This window comes from Rhododendron vialii, chromosome 2a (genome assembly GCF_030253575.1).
Source record: "Rhododendron vialii isolate Sample 1 chromosome 2a, ASM3025357v1".
In the NCBI taxonomy this organism is placed as follows: domain Eukaryota; kingdom Viridiplantae; phylum Streptophyta; class Magnoliopsida; order Ericales; family Ericaceae; genus Rhododendron; species Rhododendron vialii.
This window is the reverse complement of record NC_080558.1, coordinates 45,557,405-45,574,323: the sequence shown is the minus strand read 5'-3', so window position 1 is coordinate 45,574,323 and position 16,919 is coordinate 45,557,405. Positions and strand designations below refer to the sequence as shown.

The 16,919-nt window shown below is 39.6% G+C and overlaps 2 protein-coding genes across 2 annotated transcripts; both read right to left on the bottom strand.

Annotated features, from left to right (window-relative positions):
• Positions 1–986: 986 nt before the first annotated feature.
• On the bottom strand, positions 987–5,557 carry LOC131318200 (ubiquitin-conjugating enzyme E2-17 kDa-like). The gene is made up of 5 exons (XM_058348033.1): positions 5,267–5,557; positions 5,080–5,168; positions 3,433–3,560; positions 2,296–2,400; positions 987–1,353 (listed from the first exon to the last, which is right to left on the bottom strand). The coding sequence occupies exons 2-5, from the start codon at positions 5,147–5,149 to the stop codon at positions 1,210–1,212; spliced, it is 447 nt and encodes a 148-aa protein (XP_058204016.1). The 5' UTR covers positions 5,150–5,168; positions 5,267–5,557; the 3' UTR covers positions 987–1,209.
• Positions 5,558–8,346: 2,789 nt separating this feature from the next.
• On the bottom strand, positions 8,347–11,932 carry LOC131316310 (probable inactive receptor kinase At4g23740). Its single transcript, XM_058345636.1, has 2 exons — positions 10,479–11,932; positions 8,347–9,230 (listed from the first exon to the last, which is right to left on the bottom strand). Exons 1-2 carry the CDS (start codon positions 11,704–11,706, stop codon positions 8,572–8,574), a joined length of 1,887 nt encoding a protein of 628 aa, XP_058201619.1. The 5' UTR covers positions 11,707–11,932; the 3' UTR covers positions 8,347–8,571.
• Positions 11,933–16,919: the final 4,987 nt, after the last annotated feature.

The following is a 16,919-nucleotide window of genomic DNA, read 5'->3' as shown; positions in this document are numbered from 1 at the left end:
TAAATCATTTGGAAAGCACCTCCGAGCTCACCCCTAAAATTTCATGACCAACTACGACTAATTTCATGACCAATTTTATCCCCTAGCCACTCTCCCACCGCTGCTCACCCTCTCTAATAAGCATCTCCGAGCTCACCCCTACAATAAGCATCTCCGATGCCCCACCACGTATTAGCTCCGGCAATCTGCAACTATGGAAGTTCCGGCAATCAGCAACTCGTGTACCCTGTTGCTCTGATCTGTTCCCACAGTGACCTGGGGCTCCAATTAGTCCCTCCCCTCCGTTGACCACTTTGTCGCTCGGCCTCCCTCCTCTGATTGTCCCCTCCCCATCGAGCGACAATTTTTTTCCCCCTAGCCGATCGGCTCCCCTACCCGGCCTTCCCCTTCCCGTCTGATCAGTTAACCCTATCTTCCTCTATCTTTTTCTCCGCTCCTCCAATTAGTTTGGGCCACCCCTTTCCCTTCAGCCCTTCCCCCATCCAGTCCAGGTGATTTGTTTGGGAGTTCCTTGGGCTTGACTGTTGTTGAAGATTCTGTGCCAGGGTGGTTTGTTTTTTGGGCCTGATCAATGCAAGATTGGTCCTTGGCTTACTTGATGCCGGATGGTGGTTCAACAATTGCGGCTCTTAAAGATGCATTTCACTTAGTTTTATTGTTTTTGTTTATCTTATGTTTTTGTTTTGCCGCACACATAATTTACACACATTCCACAATATGCTCCGTTCCTTAGGCCTTTGTTGGTCTTCGCTCATCATTGATGCCCTTGTATCTTCTGGCGATAAAATATTTTCTGTCTTTTGTGTTTTGCAGATCAATACTCTGTATTCTGTTCCTTAGACCTTTATTAATCTTTGCTTACCGCCAGTGCTATTTATCTTGTGGTGATAACACAGTGTACTCTTCCTGCTATCAATGAAGTTTCTTACGCTTCCACCAAACCAAAAATCTCATATCTAGTTCAGCGAACCAAACAAAGCACTCGGTGTTTCAAGATGTCTGAATAAAATTGGGAAAAATAACTTGCAAAAGTTCACGACAAATTTGCATACAAACATATAAAAAGCAAAGCGTCATTCGGTACGGGTCAGCTATTAAACCCTCTTACCTTTTTCGGCCCATCTTACAACAAGACAGATCACACTACATTAATACATCATAAGACAAATAGAACAAAGTAGCCTTCTTGTGAACAAACTGCACAGCAACCTAACCCATTGCATACTTCTGGGTCCAGCTCCTGGCAGTAGTCTCATACTTGCTCCGGTCGGTCTTGTACATGTGAGCAATCTCTGGCACCAAAGGATCATCTGGGTTTGGGTCCGTTAGCAGAGAACAAATTGACAGCAACACCTGAACAAAATGAACACATTGTCACTTAATCAGCTTGAGCACCAGAGAGAATAAAGCATACCCAAAATTCCACAGAACAAAAGTTCCCCTCACTATTCAGTATTCACTAGTTCTGCAGCATCCACAGTAGTCCTATTCTTTTCTCTCACTCTTCTCAAGAAATTTTCTTCTGGGGATGAGTGGTATGGACTCCTTGTCGACTTGATGACGATGGTATCTCTATAATTAATCCACCCAAAAGTGTAAATACCTCTTGAAATACTTCAATCTTGTTTGTAATGTGTACTTCATTATCAACCCCGAGGGGATTGGTCGAAGGGGAATGGGACATCAACCAAAGGGCTTGCCCCCAAGATATCACAAGGTGGAATCCCACGAAGACCAATCATTCCAAACCTTATGGCCACTCGAGGTTTGCCCGGTTGTTACCTTTAGGGCATTGGGACCCGGTTATCAAAGAAAATGTGGACTTGATCACCTCATCACAGGGTGAGTGTTTTGGTCTCACTATCAGGAATATGTGCAGGACGGATGAGCACAGGTAAGTGGACACCAACCCCTCTAAAGTAGGAACTGCTTGTTCTCAAAACTAACTGAAATACTAGACATTTGATGGGATGCAATCATGCAACGGAAACAGGAACTAAACTATTTTTTTGAACAACAGGAACTAAAAATAAGTTGTCCAATTTGTTGGAAACAGTGGAATTGTTTTAACTTTTCATCCAGAAAACAGAATATAGGCCTACACTATGACGAGTATACAACTGGAGTGTTCTTCCATATAAAAATCCAGAAAGCAGTTAAAATAAATGTAAATGCTAATTAGGAAAATGACAAGGCTTAGCTGTAGGGTAAAAGAAAGAAAGCACCAAACTAGGACTTCAAAATCCAACATGTATCTACAATTGCATAGCAAAAGTAACAGAACCACCCCCTCACCTTTGAAATAGTTAGGGCAGGGCTCCACTGTTCCTTCAAAATATCAAGACAAATGCTGCCATTGCTATTGATGTTTGGGTGAAAAACCTTGGTCCTGAATGCAACCTGTCAACCACTCAAAGCATAAAAAACAACTCAGAACTTATCGATGAAAATTTGTGGTGATTATCTCTTTCCCATAGTTGGTAATAGAACAATAGACAGTAAAGCAACTGATAAAGTAGGGATGACTGGAAAATGTCTAATACCGTTTGATCAAGACAGTTGGGATTCATACAATATTCTCATCAAAGAGTGTGGCCTTCAATATTCTCATCAAAGAGTACCGCTTCAAGCACCAGTTGGTCCAGTTTACTCAAGATTTCAACAAAGAATGGCACGAATTTTATGACACGGTATCAGTCAAGTATCCCATAATAAATGCATCATATACAACCTCTAAGGACTTTCACTTCCAAGAAACCATCCTTCTTTCAGATAAAAGCAATGAAAGTCTTGTTAAGAATCTTGTCAATCAAAAATTATGGTCATCCCATCAGGGACTGGAGTTGTCTCTATTGCATTACTTCAAAACCGCAAAACAACCTTCTTTTCTTACCCTTCGTTCCTTCAACAACCACGCTTTCAATGTGGCAGTGTCCCTGATAGTCGCATGTGAGTTCGCAAGCTCACTAAACTTTTAGTGTCCTGTCGGGTTGTCACCTAAGCCGCAAAATCCTTACTTTTTCTTTGAGATTGTAGCTTGGTGTAAGAAAAGAGGTGAAAGACAAAGAAAAGAAGCTGCAATATGCTAAACACCAGCAAACCATATTTAGCTAACGATAACCATAATACACTATTCCTTAATTTTCCATCCAGTGATTCTAAATTTCTCGAAAGAAGCAGTCAAGGTGTTGCTATTCCTTTGGTATGTTTTGCAAGTTCAGGAAATGAGTAGTCTCGTGAAAAACATTCCACAAAACAATTCAATGTGCTTTGAATCTCAAAAACTCAAAGATAACAGAAACATGCATCTTTGAAAAAATCATATTATGTCACGACAAACCTGGATCCCTTCTGCCTATAGCGAAGAGAGAGAGAGAGAGAGAGAGAGAGAGAGAGAGAGAGAGCTGCAATAGATAAAGAAAGCTGCAATACCTTAGGTGGCTTAAATGGATAATCCGGGGGGAAATGAATGGTAACAAGAAACACTCCACCCGCATAAGGACTGTCAGCAGGACCCATAATTGTTGCTTGCCAATGAAACATGTCCTCTGCAACTGGGCCTACAGTGAATAAAGGAAAGCAAAACTGAACAAACTATTGCATTTATGTTTAAAGGCAAATCTACGCTCATTTGAACCTTGCAGAGCCATGTTTCTGAGTATTAAGCATCTACCCACTTCAAGAAAATGATTTTGTTAGCATTCGATGAACATTATATACTCATTTGAACCTTGCCAGAGCCATGTTTGCAAGAATTGAGTCCATTTCACAACTAAAGGCGCTCTCCAGGGGTGATCAGTGAAATAAGAAAAACCCTTCCTCCATAAACCGGCAAGTTCCTTCCTAAATCGAAGAATGAATGTCCAACTACATGAAAACATAACCTTTGTGATAGCATTTCAACTAGTTAATGCAGCTTATTGGATTGCTCTCAAACGTCCAAAAGTTATCCTCCTCAGTTCAGATTGCAGCAAAGAGTAAATAGAACAGCTAATTCGTCTACGTAAAACCTAAAATCTCAATTTAAGATGCCTTCAAAATCTAGACTTTATACCTCACCAAGGGAAAAAAATTCACCGCCGTAGAGGACATATCTTTGTAATAACTCAAGGTGTCCAGACCAGCTTACGCACACCTAGACTAATACCTTGGTGGCCAATCCCATCAATTACAAGCAGGGGGCCCATTTCAATTCAGGCAAAACCTCGTATGGACTGCCCTCACAAGAATTGATAGCACCTGAGAGGGTTTTGAACGTGAGATCTCAAGAGGGAGCAAAGTCCTAAGTCTTAGACCTAAATCATCGGGCCAAGGAGGATGACATATGCACATATACACACATGAATTCATAATATATAGCTGAGTCACATAATTCGCATGCGCATGCGTGAGCTGAAGCACGAGCATGAAAGCATCTTTCAAAAAGATCCCAAACTACTAAAATTACGAGAGCAGAGTAAGTATTGAGAGCGGTAGCAGAGGGCACTACTGAAGGCGAGAGCAGTAGCGGAGGGCACTACTGAAGGCAGTGTTCTAAAGCAAGAAATTAATCGGCAATTAATCGATGGTGCCTATCCATTAGATCCGACTAACGAGTAATCGCCGATTACTAATTAGTATGCACCAAGTAATCGTTGATTAATCCGATTAATCACTCGAAGGTGGCTGACCGCCCAACTAGCGCCTAGCGACTTTTAGAACATTGATTGAAGGATTACGTGACTAAGCTCTGTACCCACATATAAACCAGACATAACCATAAAACTATGCTATAGTCCTCAACAAAATGTGATTTTTCTTACTTGCCAAAAAAAAAAAATGTGATTTTTCTTCCAAAAATCTCAACGAGAACATAGATACCTCAAAACATGCCAAATCAAATCAATGTGTTTGTGAATTGCAAACACAGAAAAACTTATTCCTAAAACTCTTTAACAATACGAAACTACACAGCTCACACCGTATAAATTCTCGAAAAATCTAAAGTCATCAAAAATTACAGAGGACAGAACATTACCAAAACCCTAAGATGAAAATGACATCAGAAGTTGGGGATCTGAAAACGACGACGAATCGTACCTGCGCTGCAAGAGGTAGGAGGATCTTTCTGGAGATCCTTGAGCTCCTTCAAGATCCGCTTCGAAGCCATGACCCCAAGCCCTAGGTTCCTAAAACCACAAAAAAATTCAGCTACATATGGATGTGTATAGAGGGAGAGAAATAGACTACAAGCTACTGAGAGAGAGAGAGAGAGAGAGAGAGAGACCCCTTGAAGATCCTCCTCTGGTTCCAGATTCCGAGAACGGAGAAATTTACAGGGTGGGTATGGAGATGGTATATATAGGTAGAGATAGGGTGGAGAAGAACAATTGGGATGGTGCTGTGCAGGGGTGAGAGAAGCACCGTGCTGGGCACCTCCGAGCTGTCAGATTGTGCACCAATAAATGGTTCTCGATCGTTGATTACCGAGATGAGACCCGACCCGTCGAATGCACGATCCGACGGCTTTAATATGCGCAGTACGATACTGTGCACCTCACTGTGCAGCACCAACACAAAATCCGAAAAAGAATTACTAGAATTGGCCTATTATTTGATAATCTGAAGTATCAAGTAGCATTGTCATGCCATACTTTTCATAAATAAAATATTGTCACCATATGATGGGTCACTTTTTATCTCCTAACCACCCAACAAAAGAGTAGTGCAGAACCACGCAACAAAAAGAGCGGTCCTATCTCCATCGCTCTCCCACCGCAACACTCAATCTCATCGTCTGTTGTGACAATTAATTGTTTGAATTTTAAAAGAACTCTTTTAATGAAAAGTTCTTTTCAAATCCGGACCGTCCAAAATAATTTTGGACAATAGAATTGAGATTAGTAGGGAGAGAGGTGAAACAAAGCGGTGGGGTAGACTTTCTGCAACAAAAATGAATGATAATGTTCATATTCCATAATTTGTTGCTATGTTCATAGTGCTCCGGGAACATAGAATAATTACTCATCAGAATTTTCAGAATCTAAACTCTGGTATTAGAGAGTGCTCACGCGCCATTGGTGAATCTTTTGCCGGTGTGGGGGCCTCCATTAGGTAAAACTTTAAGAGAAAAAGTTCTTTCGGATGATCCGGACAAGGGGCTGTCCGGACAGCCAGTGTGGACCTCTTTTGCGCATTTTTTAAAAAAAATTTAACCATGCATTTTATAGAACAGCAAAATAATGTAGCAATGCTAAAAATTAATTTGTCCGAATATCGATAGATATGTCAAAAGTTGAGTTTATACACAGCAAAATGGATGACCGTGATCTGTCAACTGTTTTTAAAGTTAAACTTTTCACGGTCGTTTTTTCATGTAAAAACTCAACTTTTGACATACCTATCGATGCCTGAACAAACTGATTTTTGCGTAAAGATATTATTTTGCGGGCCCTACAAGATGCACGGTTCGGATTTTTCAAAAAGATGGCGAAAGGGGCCCACACAGGGGCTATCCGGACAGCCCCTTGTCCGGATACAGATCATCCGGACAAAACTTATTCTCAAACTTTAAACCCTCTTCGGTTTGGATTTTGAGGAAAGTTTTTAAGAGTAATGAGTGAAAAGAGATGAAGATAGAGAAAATTCATTAGGAACCATGCAGAGAAATTTAGAGACCCCAAACAAACAAGCCCCAAAGACAGGTAGAGTATTTTTTACTATTGGTTGACCCATGAACCATTGGTTTTTGTTTTTAGCTCCGCCCGTCTTCCGAGTTTTAACCCGGTTAAAAGAGTACATTTTCAGTAAATAAAAATGATTTTCCATGAATTTACTAAATTTGAAAGATATTCTACAGTCAGCCAGGGGTGACAAATGGATGGGTTTAGATCAATTTGGGGGTTTGTAAATGAGTTGGGTCCCTAATAAGTCGTGACCCATTTACATTTGAATTAGCTATAAGACCAATTATTCATACTCAACTGAGACTATTTTTTTAAAAACCAAGCCCAACCTGCTCAACTGATAAATGGGTTTGACTCATTATGACCTACTTATTGAATGGGTTGAGTTAATTATCAAAAAACGTTCTTGACGGGTATTAATTATCAAAATACGTCCTAGGCCGTCACTTTCCCTTCCCCTTAGCAGTGGGTGGGTTTGAATTTGTAATTAAATTTGGGTTCAATTTGCCACCCTAATTGTGAGCTAATTGTGACGAACTTTTATCATGAATGAACATCAATAAGTTTATTGGTCAATAGGAAAGCGATTAAACAGTCTAGTACTCCCATTTGCGAGCCCATCTTGGCCTCATTTGATAGTGGAGACCATTCAAAGAAATTCTTAAGAATATTAGCTAAGTCAAAAATGATGTCAATTGGATATTGTTTTTTTTTTTTTGTATTATTTTCAAACATATTTATCTTGAAAAAATAAATACGCACGCTAATGATGGACTCCTTTTTTTCATAATTTTTTTTAGGATGATTATTCTCGACGATTCTAAAATGATAAAAATATCCTTAAAGAACCAACAAAAAGTCATGACAACACGGTTTAATAGGCGCTTGTTCCTTTTTTATATTTGTTCGCTGACCGTGGATCCGACCTTCTTGTTTTGTCAATCTTTCATCCTCCATTTTTGTTTGCTAGGTGCTTTTTACAAAAACAAAATAATCTTCAAGTGCACGCGATAAAAAAACTATAAGATCACGGGATATTGGCAGAAAAATTAAGCGCTCAATTTATAAACTCTTACTATCATTAGCCCCTCCGACCAATACCCGATGGAGCAGTTTTTTTAGAAGAACTCTGAATAAAATGAGTTGCTCCGATAATTTTTGTGAAATCTAAAATGGGTCTGAAATGGATCAGTCCGCTGAGGGTCCTAAATATGAGAAAATGTGGCTCCCTAACAGTTCAACAAAAGCCATCTAAAAAGAGGGGAAATGGCCATACAAAGATGGATTGGATGAATCTATCCTTTTTCCTGCCCTTTCTTCTCCCCATTTCCTCTCCTAACTGAACAAATGATGGTTGAATCCTCTCCTGTTTTCTCACTCCTATACCCCTCTCTTCTATCATTCATTTCTTTTAAACAACCAGTAACACCCTGTTTGGAACTTGTGGCAGGTGAGGGAAAGGAAAGGAAAATAATGACAAACGTAAGTGCGAGAAAATTAGAGAGAAAATTTTACCATTCCTACTACTCTATTTGGTTCATTTCTCTTCTTTTTCATCTCAAACCAAACAACAGAGAGGAAATCAAAGGCTCCTGCCATACTGCAGGCCTTGAGCTAAAACTCTAACCATCAACAGAGAGAGAGAGATTTTGTGACAAAAGCACAGTGATAAGTCGATACATGCCCAAACAAAACACTGTTTTTGATTTTGTGACAAAAGCACAGTGATAAGTCGATACATGACCGAACGAAACACTGTCAAAAACCCATGATCAGGTCTATAAAAAGTTACAATTAGTTCTGTTCACCAGGAGGGTGAAAGAAACCACATTTCAACCATGTATTCAAAAGGATAATAGTACAACAACAACCAGGCTGGGGCAAAATAGAAACTCAAAATGATCTCTCACAACGGGGTTGAGGATTCTAACCCAGAAGCATCTTGCGGTGTCGTTGAGTTGTCAGATTTGGCTCCAGACGACTGCTGCTTCTCATAATCAGTCATCCTTACATTTTCAATCATCTTCACTACATCTGGCATTTTAGGTCTTTGTTCCGGCATCCTCACGACACAAGCCAATGCTATTTGCAACATCTCCACCATCTCTTCCTCTATATTCGGATACCTCAACAGCTCTACATCAAAAACTTCGGCAGTCCACTCTTCTCGTACCACTGAATGGACCCACCGGACCAAATGGATGACCTCATCGCCACCGTTGGAATAGACAGGGGACTTAGCAGTGAGGAGCTCTAGCAACAGGACGCCAAAACTATAGACATCGGATGACTGCGATGATTTGCGGGTGTCCGTCACTTCTGGGGCCCGGTAACCGGCAGCTCGGGCAATAGGTGGGCCTAGTGGGCTCATTATTGCCGACAGCCCATGGTCTGACACACAACCGTAGTTTTGAGAGTTGAGGAAGATGTTTGAAGACTTTACATTGCCATGAACAAGCTTCCCGTTGTTCTCTGCATGGATCCGAGCAATGCCTCTGGCTGCACCAATGGATATTCTCAGTCGCGTATCCCAATCTAGAGGGATTCTCTCCTCACCTCTTTTACCTGGCAAAATACAAATGAAGTAGATGGATTACTGGCAGTATAGAGTTGAGTCAATTGACACTGGTGTTTTCGGTCACACTGCAACATTTTCTAACCAAGGACTGAAATCGAGGATCTAGGGCAGTACTTGCTCTACAATTGTTTCATCCTACAAATCACAACTCTCACAATTGCCAATCACGGCGGCAAAAGGAAATATTGCACCTAATAGGATCAGTACTAAGGTTTGATGCTAATGTTCAGTTATCCAAAACGGACCAAAATAAGATCAGATATCCAAAACTGACCGAGATAAGTTTCCTTCATGCATTTTAAGCTATATGGGTCTAAGCGGTTTATGAAATGGTGGTAGTACTTTTAAGAACCAAGAAATTGAACTTGAAACTTAGAGCTGTTGTACTGTAGTGTTGGTGTAAGAATTGCATCTAAAATAATCGAAGTAACATAAGGTTCAGATGTCATTTTTTTTATGTAACAACAAGAACCAGAAGCAGCAGCTAAGCTCAGGTTACAAAACTCAGCAAACTTTCAAATCAGTCATGTACTCCCAAGGAGCCGAAAGCGCTTCCAAGAATCAAGGCAGTAGGTTGAGGAAATTTAATGGAGTATTCCCTCCAAAATTTAAAGGCAAGAGAATTCCATCAAGAACCGAGCGTGAGAAAAATTCATCTGAAGCACTTTATTGTTTTTGCGTTGATTTCTCAGAAATTGTATGCCAAACATGTTGCTCCAATAAACTTTGTACTCAAAACTGTTAAGATCATCAGATTGAGGATTGGAACTTACTTTTCTACATTCAACCACAAATATAAACACTATAAGGATGATAGATCAACATTTTGACAAGATCTGAGGGGCCCCTGCCACAGGGAAAAATAAGAAACTTCGATTTCATATACCTGGGTTTTACTATGAGCAAGTTCAGTGTCCTACAATGACCATTGTTATGACCAAAATGGCAAAATCATGTAAGTTATAACCCTCTAGTATAAGAGTACCTCTATATCCTACACTGGAAATTGTTCAGATAAATACAATGTAACCAACCAGCATAAGAGTTTCTCTATAGGTGATTGTTCCTAAAACCAACAAAGATTTCCTTTTTACGTGATCGTTCTACGAACCAAAAACCGGTTTCATATTCTGGTTATCTAGTACTATGGTGGTCTCTGAAGCAAGCAACGGAAACAAAAATTTGTTGTTAACGTAACAAGTCAGAAATTGCAAAGATTGTAGAAATTAATATACCATGTAGCATTGCAGCAACGCTCCCCCGGCTGAAGTAATCATATACAAGTAGCTTCTCATCTTTTGAATAGTAATACGCCCTTAGCTCACTCACGTTCGCATGCTTGATGCTCCCGACCGCCTCCATCTGTTGCTCGAAATCCCTCTTCCCAGCACTCACCTCCTTCAACCTCTTCACCACCACCGTGTTCGCATCCTCAAGAACCGCCTTAAAGGCCGTCCCAAACGTCCCCTTCCCCAACACCTCAGCAGAAGCCCTGAGCAAATCCTCCAAATCAAACACATAACTACACCCCTCAAAGAAAAACAGCCTGTTGTTTGCGTCTTGGCTCCGCGAAATCACTTTCTCCGGCGACATCTTCCCCTTCTCCAATTTCCCCGAAAACAGCACATCCTCCTCACCTCTCTTTCTCAAGCAACAAACAACCAAAATAGAAGCAAACCCAATTAGCCCCAAAACACAACAACCCACCACAATCCCCAGTACCGCCATTTCGCTTAGCTTTCCAACATTCTCAGATCTCGGGTAATAATTCGACTCATCAGTAGGAACACTAGTACTATAATTTCCCAGCACAACATCATTACCACTAAACACTGAACTAGGAAACTTCTGAAGCCATTTGGGCACAATGCCAGTAAGCCTGTTACAAGACAAGTTAACCTGCTGCAAACTCGGCAAGTACAAATCCGGTATCTCACCCGAAACCGAATTATTCGCAAGATTCAAGGCCTGCAACTGGGTTAAATTCGACAACGAAACGGGTATGCTCCCGTTAAACCCGTTGTAGGATAAGTTAACAATAGTCAGATTCTTCCACTTGGAGAAATCAGCTGGCAACGGCCCGGCAAACCTGTTGAACTGGAGGTAAAGAAACGACAGTTTACTGAGGTTAAAGAGGTCGGAAGGGAAAGGGCCAGTGATGGCGTTGGACCGGAGGCTGAGGATCTGGAGGGCCGAGAGGCGGCCGAGGGTGTTGGGCGGAACGGGGCCGTGGAAGCCGACGCCGGGTAACCGGAGGGAGATTACCCGGGACCGGTCGGGGTTGCAGGTGATGCCGGTCCAGTGGGTGCAGACCGGGGAGGAGTCGGTCCAGTTGAGGTAACGCGAGTGGGGGAGGCTGTTGGAGAAGTCGAGCAATGCGAGCTTGTCTTGGAGGAGGAGGGATGGGAAGGAGAGAGAGGGGAGGAGAGAGAGTAGGAGGAGGAGGAGAGAGAGAGATTTCATTTTTTTGGGGAGTGTGTGTGCCAAAGGGGTCTGCGAGTTTTGAGGAAGAAGGTGAAGTTGAGGACAGATGAATAATACAGGTAGATGGAGCTATACAGCTATGGCCTATGAGGTTGGATTGTTTGTGGTCCTTGTGGAGGAATTGGGCTATAAAATGATATAGTAATGTTTTTCAAATTAAAGAGGAATAAAAGAAACCATATTTTGTTGTTCTTTACTTTTTGTTTTGTTCTTTACTCGGCTTCTCAGTAGTTAGACTACGAAGAAGACTATATGTAATTCATCTTGGCAGTTAATGATATGGAATTACACAAACGGCTCTTTACAGTTCAACTTAAGAGTGTGGTCCACCGTTAGAATGTGGAGAAGAGAAACATGATTCTTATTTTACGGAAAACAAATTTAGAATTCCATTTGGCTTTATTTATTTGGGTAACAAAAAACCGAATAATTTTCAGATCCAAGAATAATCCATTTAAGTGCATAGTTTTTTTTTTGATATTTTTGTGCTAATTTCAAGAATTGGTTAAATTGAGATATGTGTAATCACTCTGGTTAAGTTTCACTTTGGTGCACACATAGTTAAAACCTCAATTAAAAAGCTAAAAGATTTTTCGTGGTGTAGGGCAGAGGGTATATACAACTTCCTGAAAATTGTTTTATTGTTTGTTTGGACGAGTTTTGAAAAGAAAAAAAAAAAACTAAATCTTAAAAAGATGAACAAACGTTTTGCCTTTCATAGTTTTCTTTGAATGAAAAAGCAAAATTATTGAAAAACAAAACTGGAATTCTTTCTTTGTCATATATATATATATATCAACTCAAATGACACGAAGTAGAACGAGCTAAACGGAAAAGGCAAAAACAAATATTCGAAGGGGGAAAAACACCCAAACAAGGTTGGAACAAAACCCTTGTACAAGCCATCCTCCGAAAAGGGGGAAATTTTTTGAATGGTTGTTGAAGACAAAACAGGGCTGAAGAAGGGGAATTTGAGCAGTAGAGGGATGGGACTTGAAAAAAAAAAAAAACAAAAGGAGGGTGTGAGGGTTTGAATTTTAGAAGATGGTCAAAAGGGTTTATGGTAAAGTGAAGAGTATGTTATCAGGCTCTGCTCTCTTTTTTTTTCAATATTTTGATCTGGCTGCTTTTTGTTCTTTTGTTCTTTGTTTCTGTACTTTTGCTATGGTTGAGAGCCCGAGAATTTTCTGCAAAAAAGGAAAAAGGGCAAAAACTAGACTAGAGGGAAGTCGCCAATTACAAATCTTAATAGTTGCACTCCCTCATCGAGATTTGAGCAAACAGAACTGAGTCGATAGTGGTCAACCAACTCGGTCTGCATCAACCCATTACTCACTGAGTCCACCGTATGTGCTTCTCTTTTAGACGAGAGATTTTTCTGGATACTGCGTGGTGTCCGCTTGGCGCATTCATTTCGTCCATTTTAGTTTTGGACAGCTTGGATTTGGAGAGAGAAAGAGGAGAGAGATGATTTCAATCTGGGCCGTCCAACACACTTTTGGACGGCCTGGATGGTATGCTCGGGCATCACGTGGGCCCACGTGGTTAGTAGCGGAGCCAGAATTTTGACCCGAGGGAACCCGAAGTATTAGACATATATTTTTTATCGGAACGTATACTTATTATATTATAAAAAATTTATTTTTCAATACATTACATTGGTATATTGAAATGATTCTAGCCTAATGCATTTAAAATATACCAATCATTGTTTTTTTCTTTAGGCAACTTCAACAGACACATGATTAATTTTTATTTATGAAAAAAATTTGAGAAATGAGAATGTAAGATAACTATTTTTTATCAAATCAAACCAAAATTATTAAGATTGTAAATAATTATACATGAGAGGTGCTTGCTCGCTACACCTCCTTTCCTTTGCGACTGATCTTGATCACTGTCACGATTTCAATGGAGAGAGAGGAGAAAGAAAGAGTGGGCGGCGGCTTCCAGTGGATCTGAGAATGGTCATCGTTCTTCTTTATCGCCGCTGCCATTCGTTGGCAATTCTTGATGCTGGATCGCTGTTCATCGATGTTGCCGCTGCCGTTCTTGGCCGTTCTCGATCTAGGATCACCGGAGGTAGAGGTTCTGAGCCTCGCGACGTACATGGAGGTGGGAGATTTCGGGAGAGAGAGATAGAGAGAATAATTTAGGATTAGGAATTGTTTAGATGGAGAGAGATGGGATAACGTTAAATGGGGGATTTTATCTACTAATCATACCCCTTTAATTGCAGAATACGACCTCAAAGTTTATGAATTAGTCCAAAAAATCTGTCCCTATATATAAGGGCAAATTTGGGTTTATTTGATTTTGGGATGAAAACATAACTGTTCAAAATTTCGAGGATGAAAACTTACGCGTTGTTTCTTCTGATGATGGATATTTAATTCTCCCAATAATTATTAATAATATCTAAAATTAGGTATGTACAAAATAAAAATTTTAAAACTCTAGAGCTCGGAGAGGGGCCGGGGGCCGAGACCACCCTTGGCCCCAAGGTAGCTCAGCCATTGCATGTGGTACCTGCATGGTACCCAAAAATTCCTTAACTGCTCACATTCGCTTTTTGACACTTTAGATTTTGAAGGTACGGAGTACTTAGATTTTGGAGTGTGTTCCACCAACTCAAATAAGTACTTTTTTTTTGAATTAAATTATGAGAGAATAACATGTCTCGTAAAGTGCGAGAAATAAGTAGTTAAAAAATAAGAAAACGGACCTTAAGCTACAACGGTCCAAATCTAATTAAATAATTCAATTCTTGATAGACTGCATTATTTTTCATTCATTAATGACTCCAAGACCCGTTACATAATCTATAGTATACTTATAGAGTATAGAGCTCTTAATTGTCAATTAGCTGGCAATTAACTAGGTTCAATAACCGACATTAACTAAATACTAAACAAACTTTGGTGCAAAAACTCTTCTTTGTAGCTCTTGCGAGCATTCATTTGCCTTTGAATTAGTGAAAGCCATCGATCAACTGCGCGTACATAGGGTAGACTTACACCCGACGTGAGCCGAACCATGAATTTTATTCATCTCTCTTAGTTTGATTTTCTCTCACTATTTTTGCTTTGCTTCTCCCGATAGATTTGTTCCTCAATTTAGTATTCGTAAGAATCATAACTATATATAATATCTATCTATTGTTCTCGATATGTTGAGTCTTTGGTGGCTACTCGCGTAACACATTTCCCTACGGGCAATGGGTAAGAAATCTTATAGTCACGCTCAACAGTGGTTGTCATGTGTCCTTAGTCGCTCTTTCCTACTTTCTTCTACATTCAAAAGAAATGACCATCTTTTATGGTTGTGCATCGTGATACTCTACCATTTCTCCTTACGAAAAAATACAAGTTAATTAAGTTTTGACAATTATCCTTCAACCACTCCTATCAAAATTATGCTTCATACCACAATCGTTGATTAAGTATGAAGACTCATATATATAATCGAATTTTGCAATATTCTTTTATTTGCAAGCAGCTTTTACGTTGGAGCTCGTGCTAGCGAATTTTAGTATGTTTTTAATATTTTTAAAAACCGCTGTTTTATTTTCGCGCTTGTGCTCGCGCCCATATATGTGGGTTGACTTTATAGCTTTGTAAAGCGCTCTAGTTAATGATGTTTCATTATGAGAATTGAGAAGATTCACCCAATAGGATCAATAATTATCATCCCAATTGTAAAAGTTATACTCATTGTGGTGGGTGTGAGTCCTAATCAGGATAAAGTTTCAAAAGGCAGACAAACATATACGTACATCCAATTTGTGGTCACGGATTGAATTATGACAAAAGAGATAGATTTATTCACGGGGCCGTTGTAAAACAGGCTGTTCAGGAAGCAGCACGATCTCGGCCGTTTTTTTCAGCTTTGGACGGTAAGAATTTAAATGAACTACATCCGGACCGTCCAAAACACTCTTGGACGGTCACGATTCACCTTCCGTAAACAATTGTTCACAAAATCCTCCGTTAAAAAGATTCTTATCATGACAAAAATGGACAGCTGTCTCAAAACTTAAACAACCCTCTTGTACTATTACAACGACCTCTTTTGGGTGGATCCAAGGAGCATTGCTGGAAGGAATGTTTTTGTGGTTTTGGATCAAATCATACAATCCACACATTTACAAACAAGACAATGCACTCTGATCTGATTCTTTTGCACTGTTTGGATGTGCTTGAGCCTAGCTATTCACGCATTTCTCATTTGTCGTTTGGGATGGCCCCAAATTCAACAATTTGGCTCAATTTGGTGAAGGATATATGAAATAAGTCGTAGTTTTTCGATCGACGGAAGAAGTCGTAGATTTTCTGATTCACGAAATAAGTCGTAGTTGGTCAGAGCAAGTTTATCCGTTGTTATATTAGTTGTCAACCTCATAATTTGAAAGTGTTATGGCAAAATTTATGTTCACCGATAAGCTAAAACCAATGTAAAAAAGTGACAAAGCTAGTCATCTTTCATGCCAAAGTTTCTTTTTGGGAAGTCCTATGGTACACACTCCTTATTAAAAGGTGTACCGTACACATCATGATTTTAAATCCTTGGATTTAAAAATGAATTATCCGAACCATCCATTTATTAAATCAATTAATAAAATGAAAAAAGAGCTGAGCTGGTAACCGGTTGTTCTTTCCTCCCTCACTCTCTCTCCCTCTCCCTCTTCAAAAAATGACCACAAATTATATAACATAACCATAACTTTTATGACGATGCCAAAAATTGGCATTTGATTACCACAATGTGTCGTAACAAAAGAAATTAATCCAAATATTCTATAGCAAGACTAAAATATGTCATACCACAATTAACGATAGACTTTAATGCATTTGGACACATTAAATGTCGTTTGGTTACATATTTGTCGATATCCCATGATTTCTAATTTTGGTGACAATGTTGAATATTTTTTTTTAGGACTTCACATTCTAACGGTTCTGATCAATCATTTTATAAATATACTTTGGTAACAATATTTAGAATTTTTTCTTAACAAAAACAACATTTAGAATTTGTGCATTAAATATATTTTATATGAAACAAATTTCATTGTTGTAGCTTAATATACAGTAGACTTGTGATCGCGACACAATAATAACGATCAAAATCATTGATTTTGTTATGCTTGTTGATTAAATAATTCACGTAAATTTTTTGCTCGATCGGGTTTA

Bases quoted from the DNA above. Each gene is read 5' to 3' on its own strand.
- LOC131318200 (XM_058348033.1), bottom strand. From the start codon at position 5,149: ATGGCTTCGAAGCGGATCTTGAAGGAGCTCAAGGATCTCCAGAAAGAT. The intron at 3,561-5,079 runs GTACGATTCGTC...TATTCACTGTAG, and splicing joins TCCTACCTCTTGCAGCGCAG to GCCCAGTTGCAGAGGACATG. The intron at 2,401-3,432 runs GTATTGCAGCTT...AGTGGTTGACAG, and splicing joins ATCCATTTAAGCCACCTAAG to GTTGCATTCAGGACCAAGGT.
- LOC131316310 (XM_058345636.1), bottom strand. From the start codon at position 11,706: ATGAAATCTCTCTCTCTCCTCCTCCTCCTACTCTCTCTCCTCCCCTCT. The intron at 9,231-10,478 runs GTATATTAATTT...GTATTTTGCCAG, and splicing joins CGTTGCTGCAATGCTACATG to GTAAAAGAGGTGAGGAGAGA.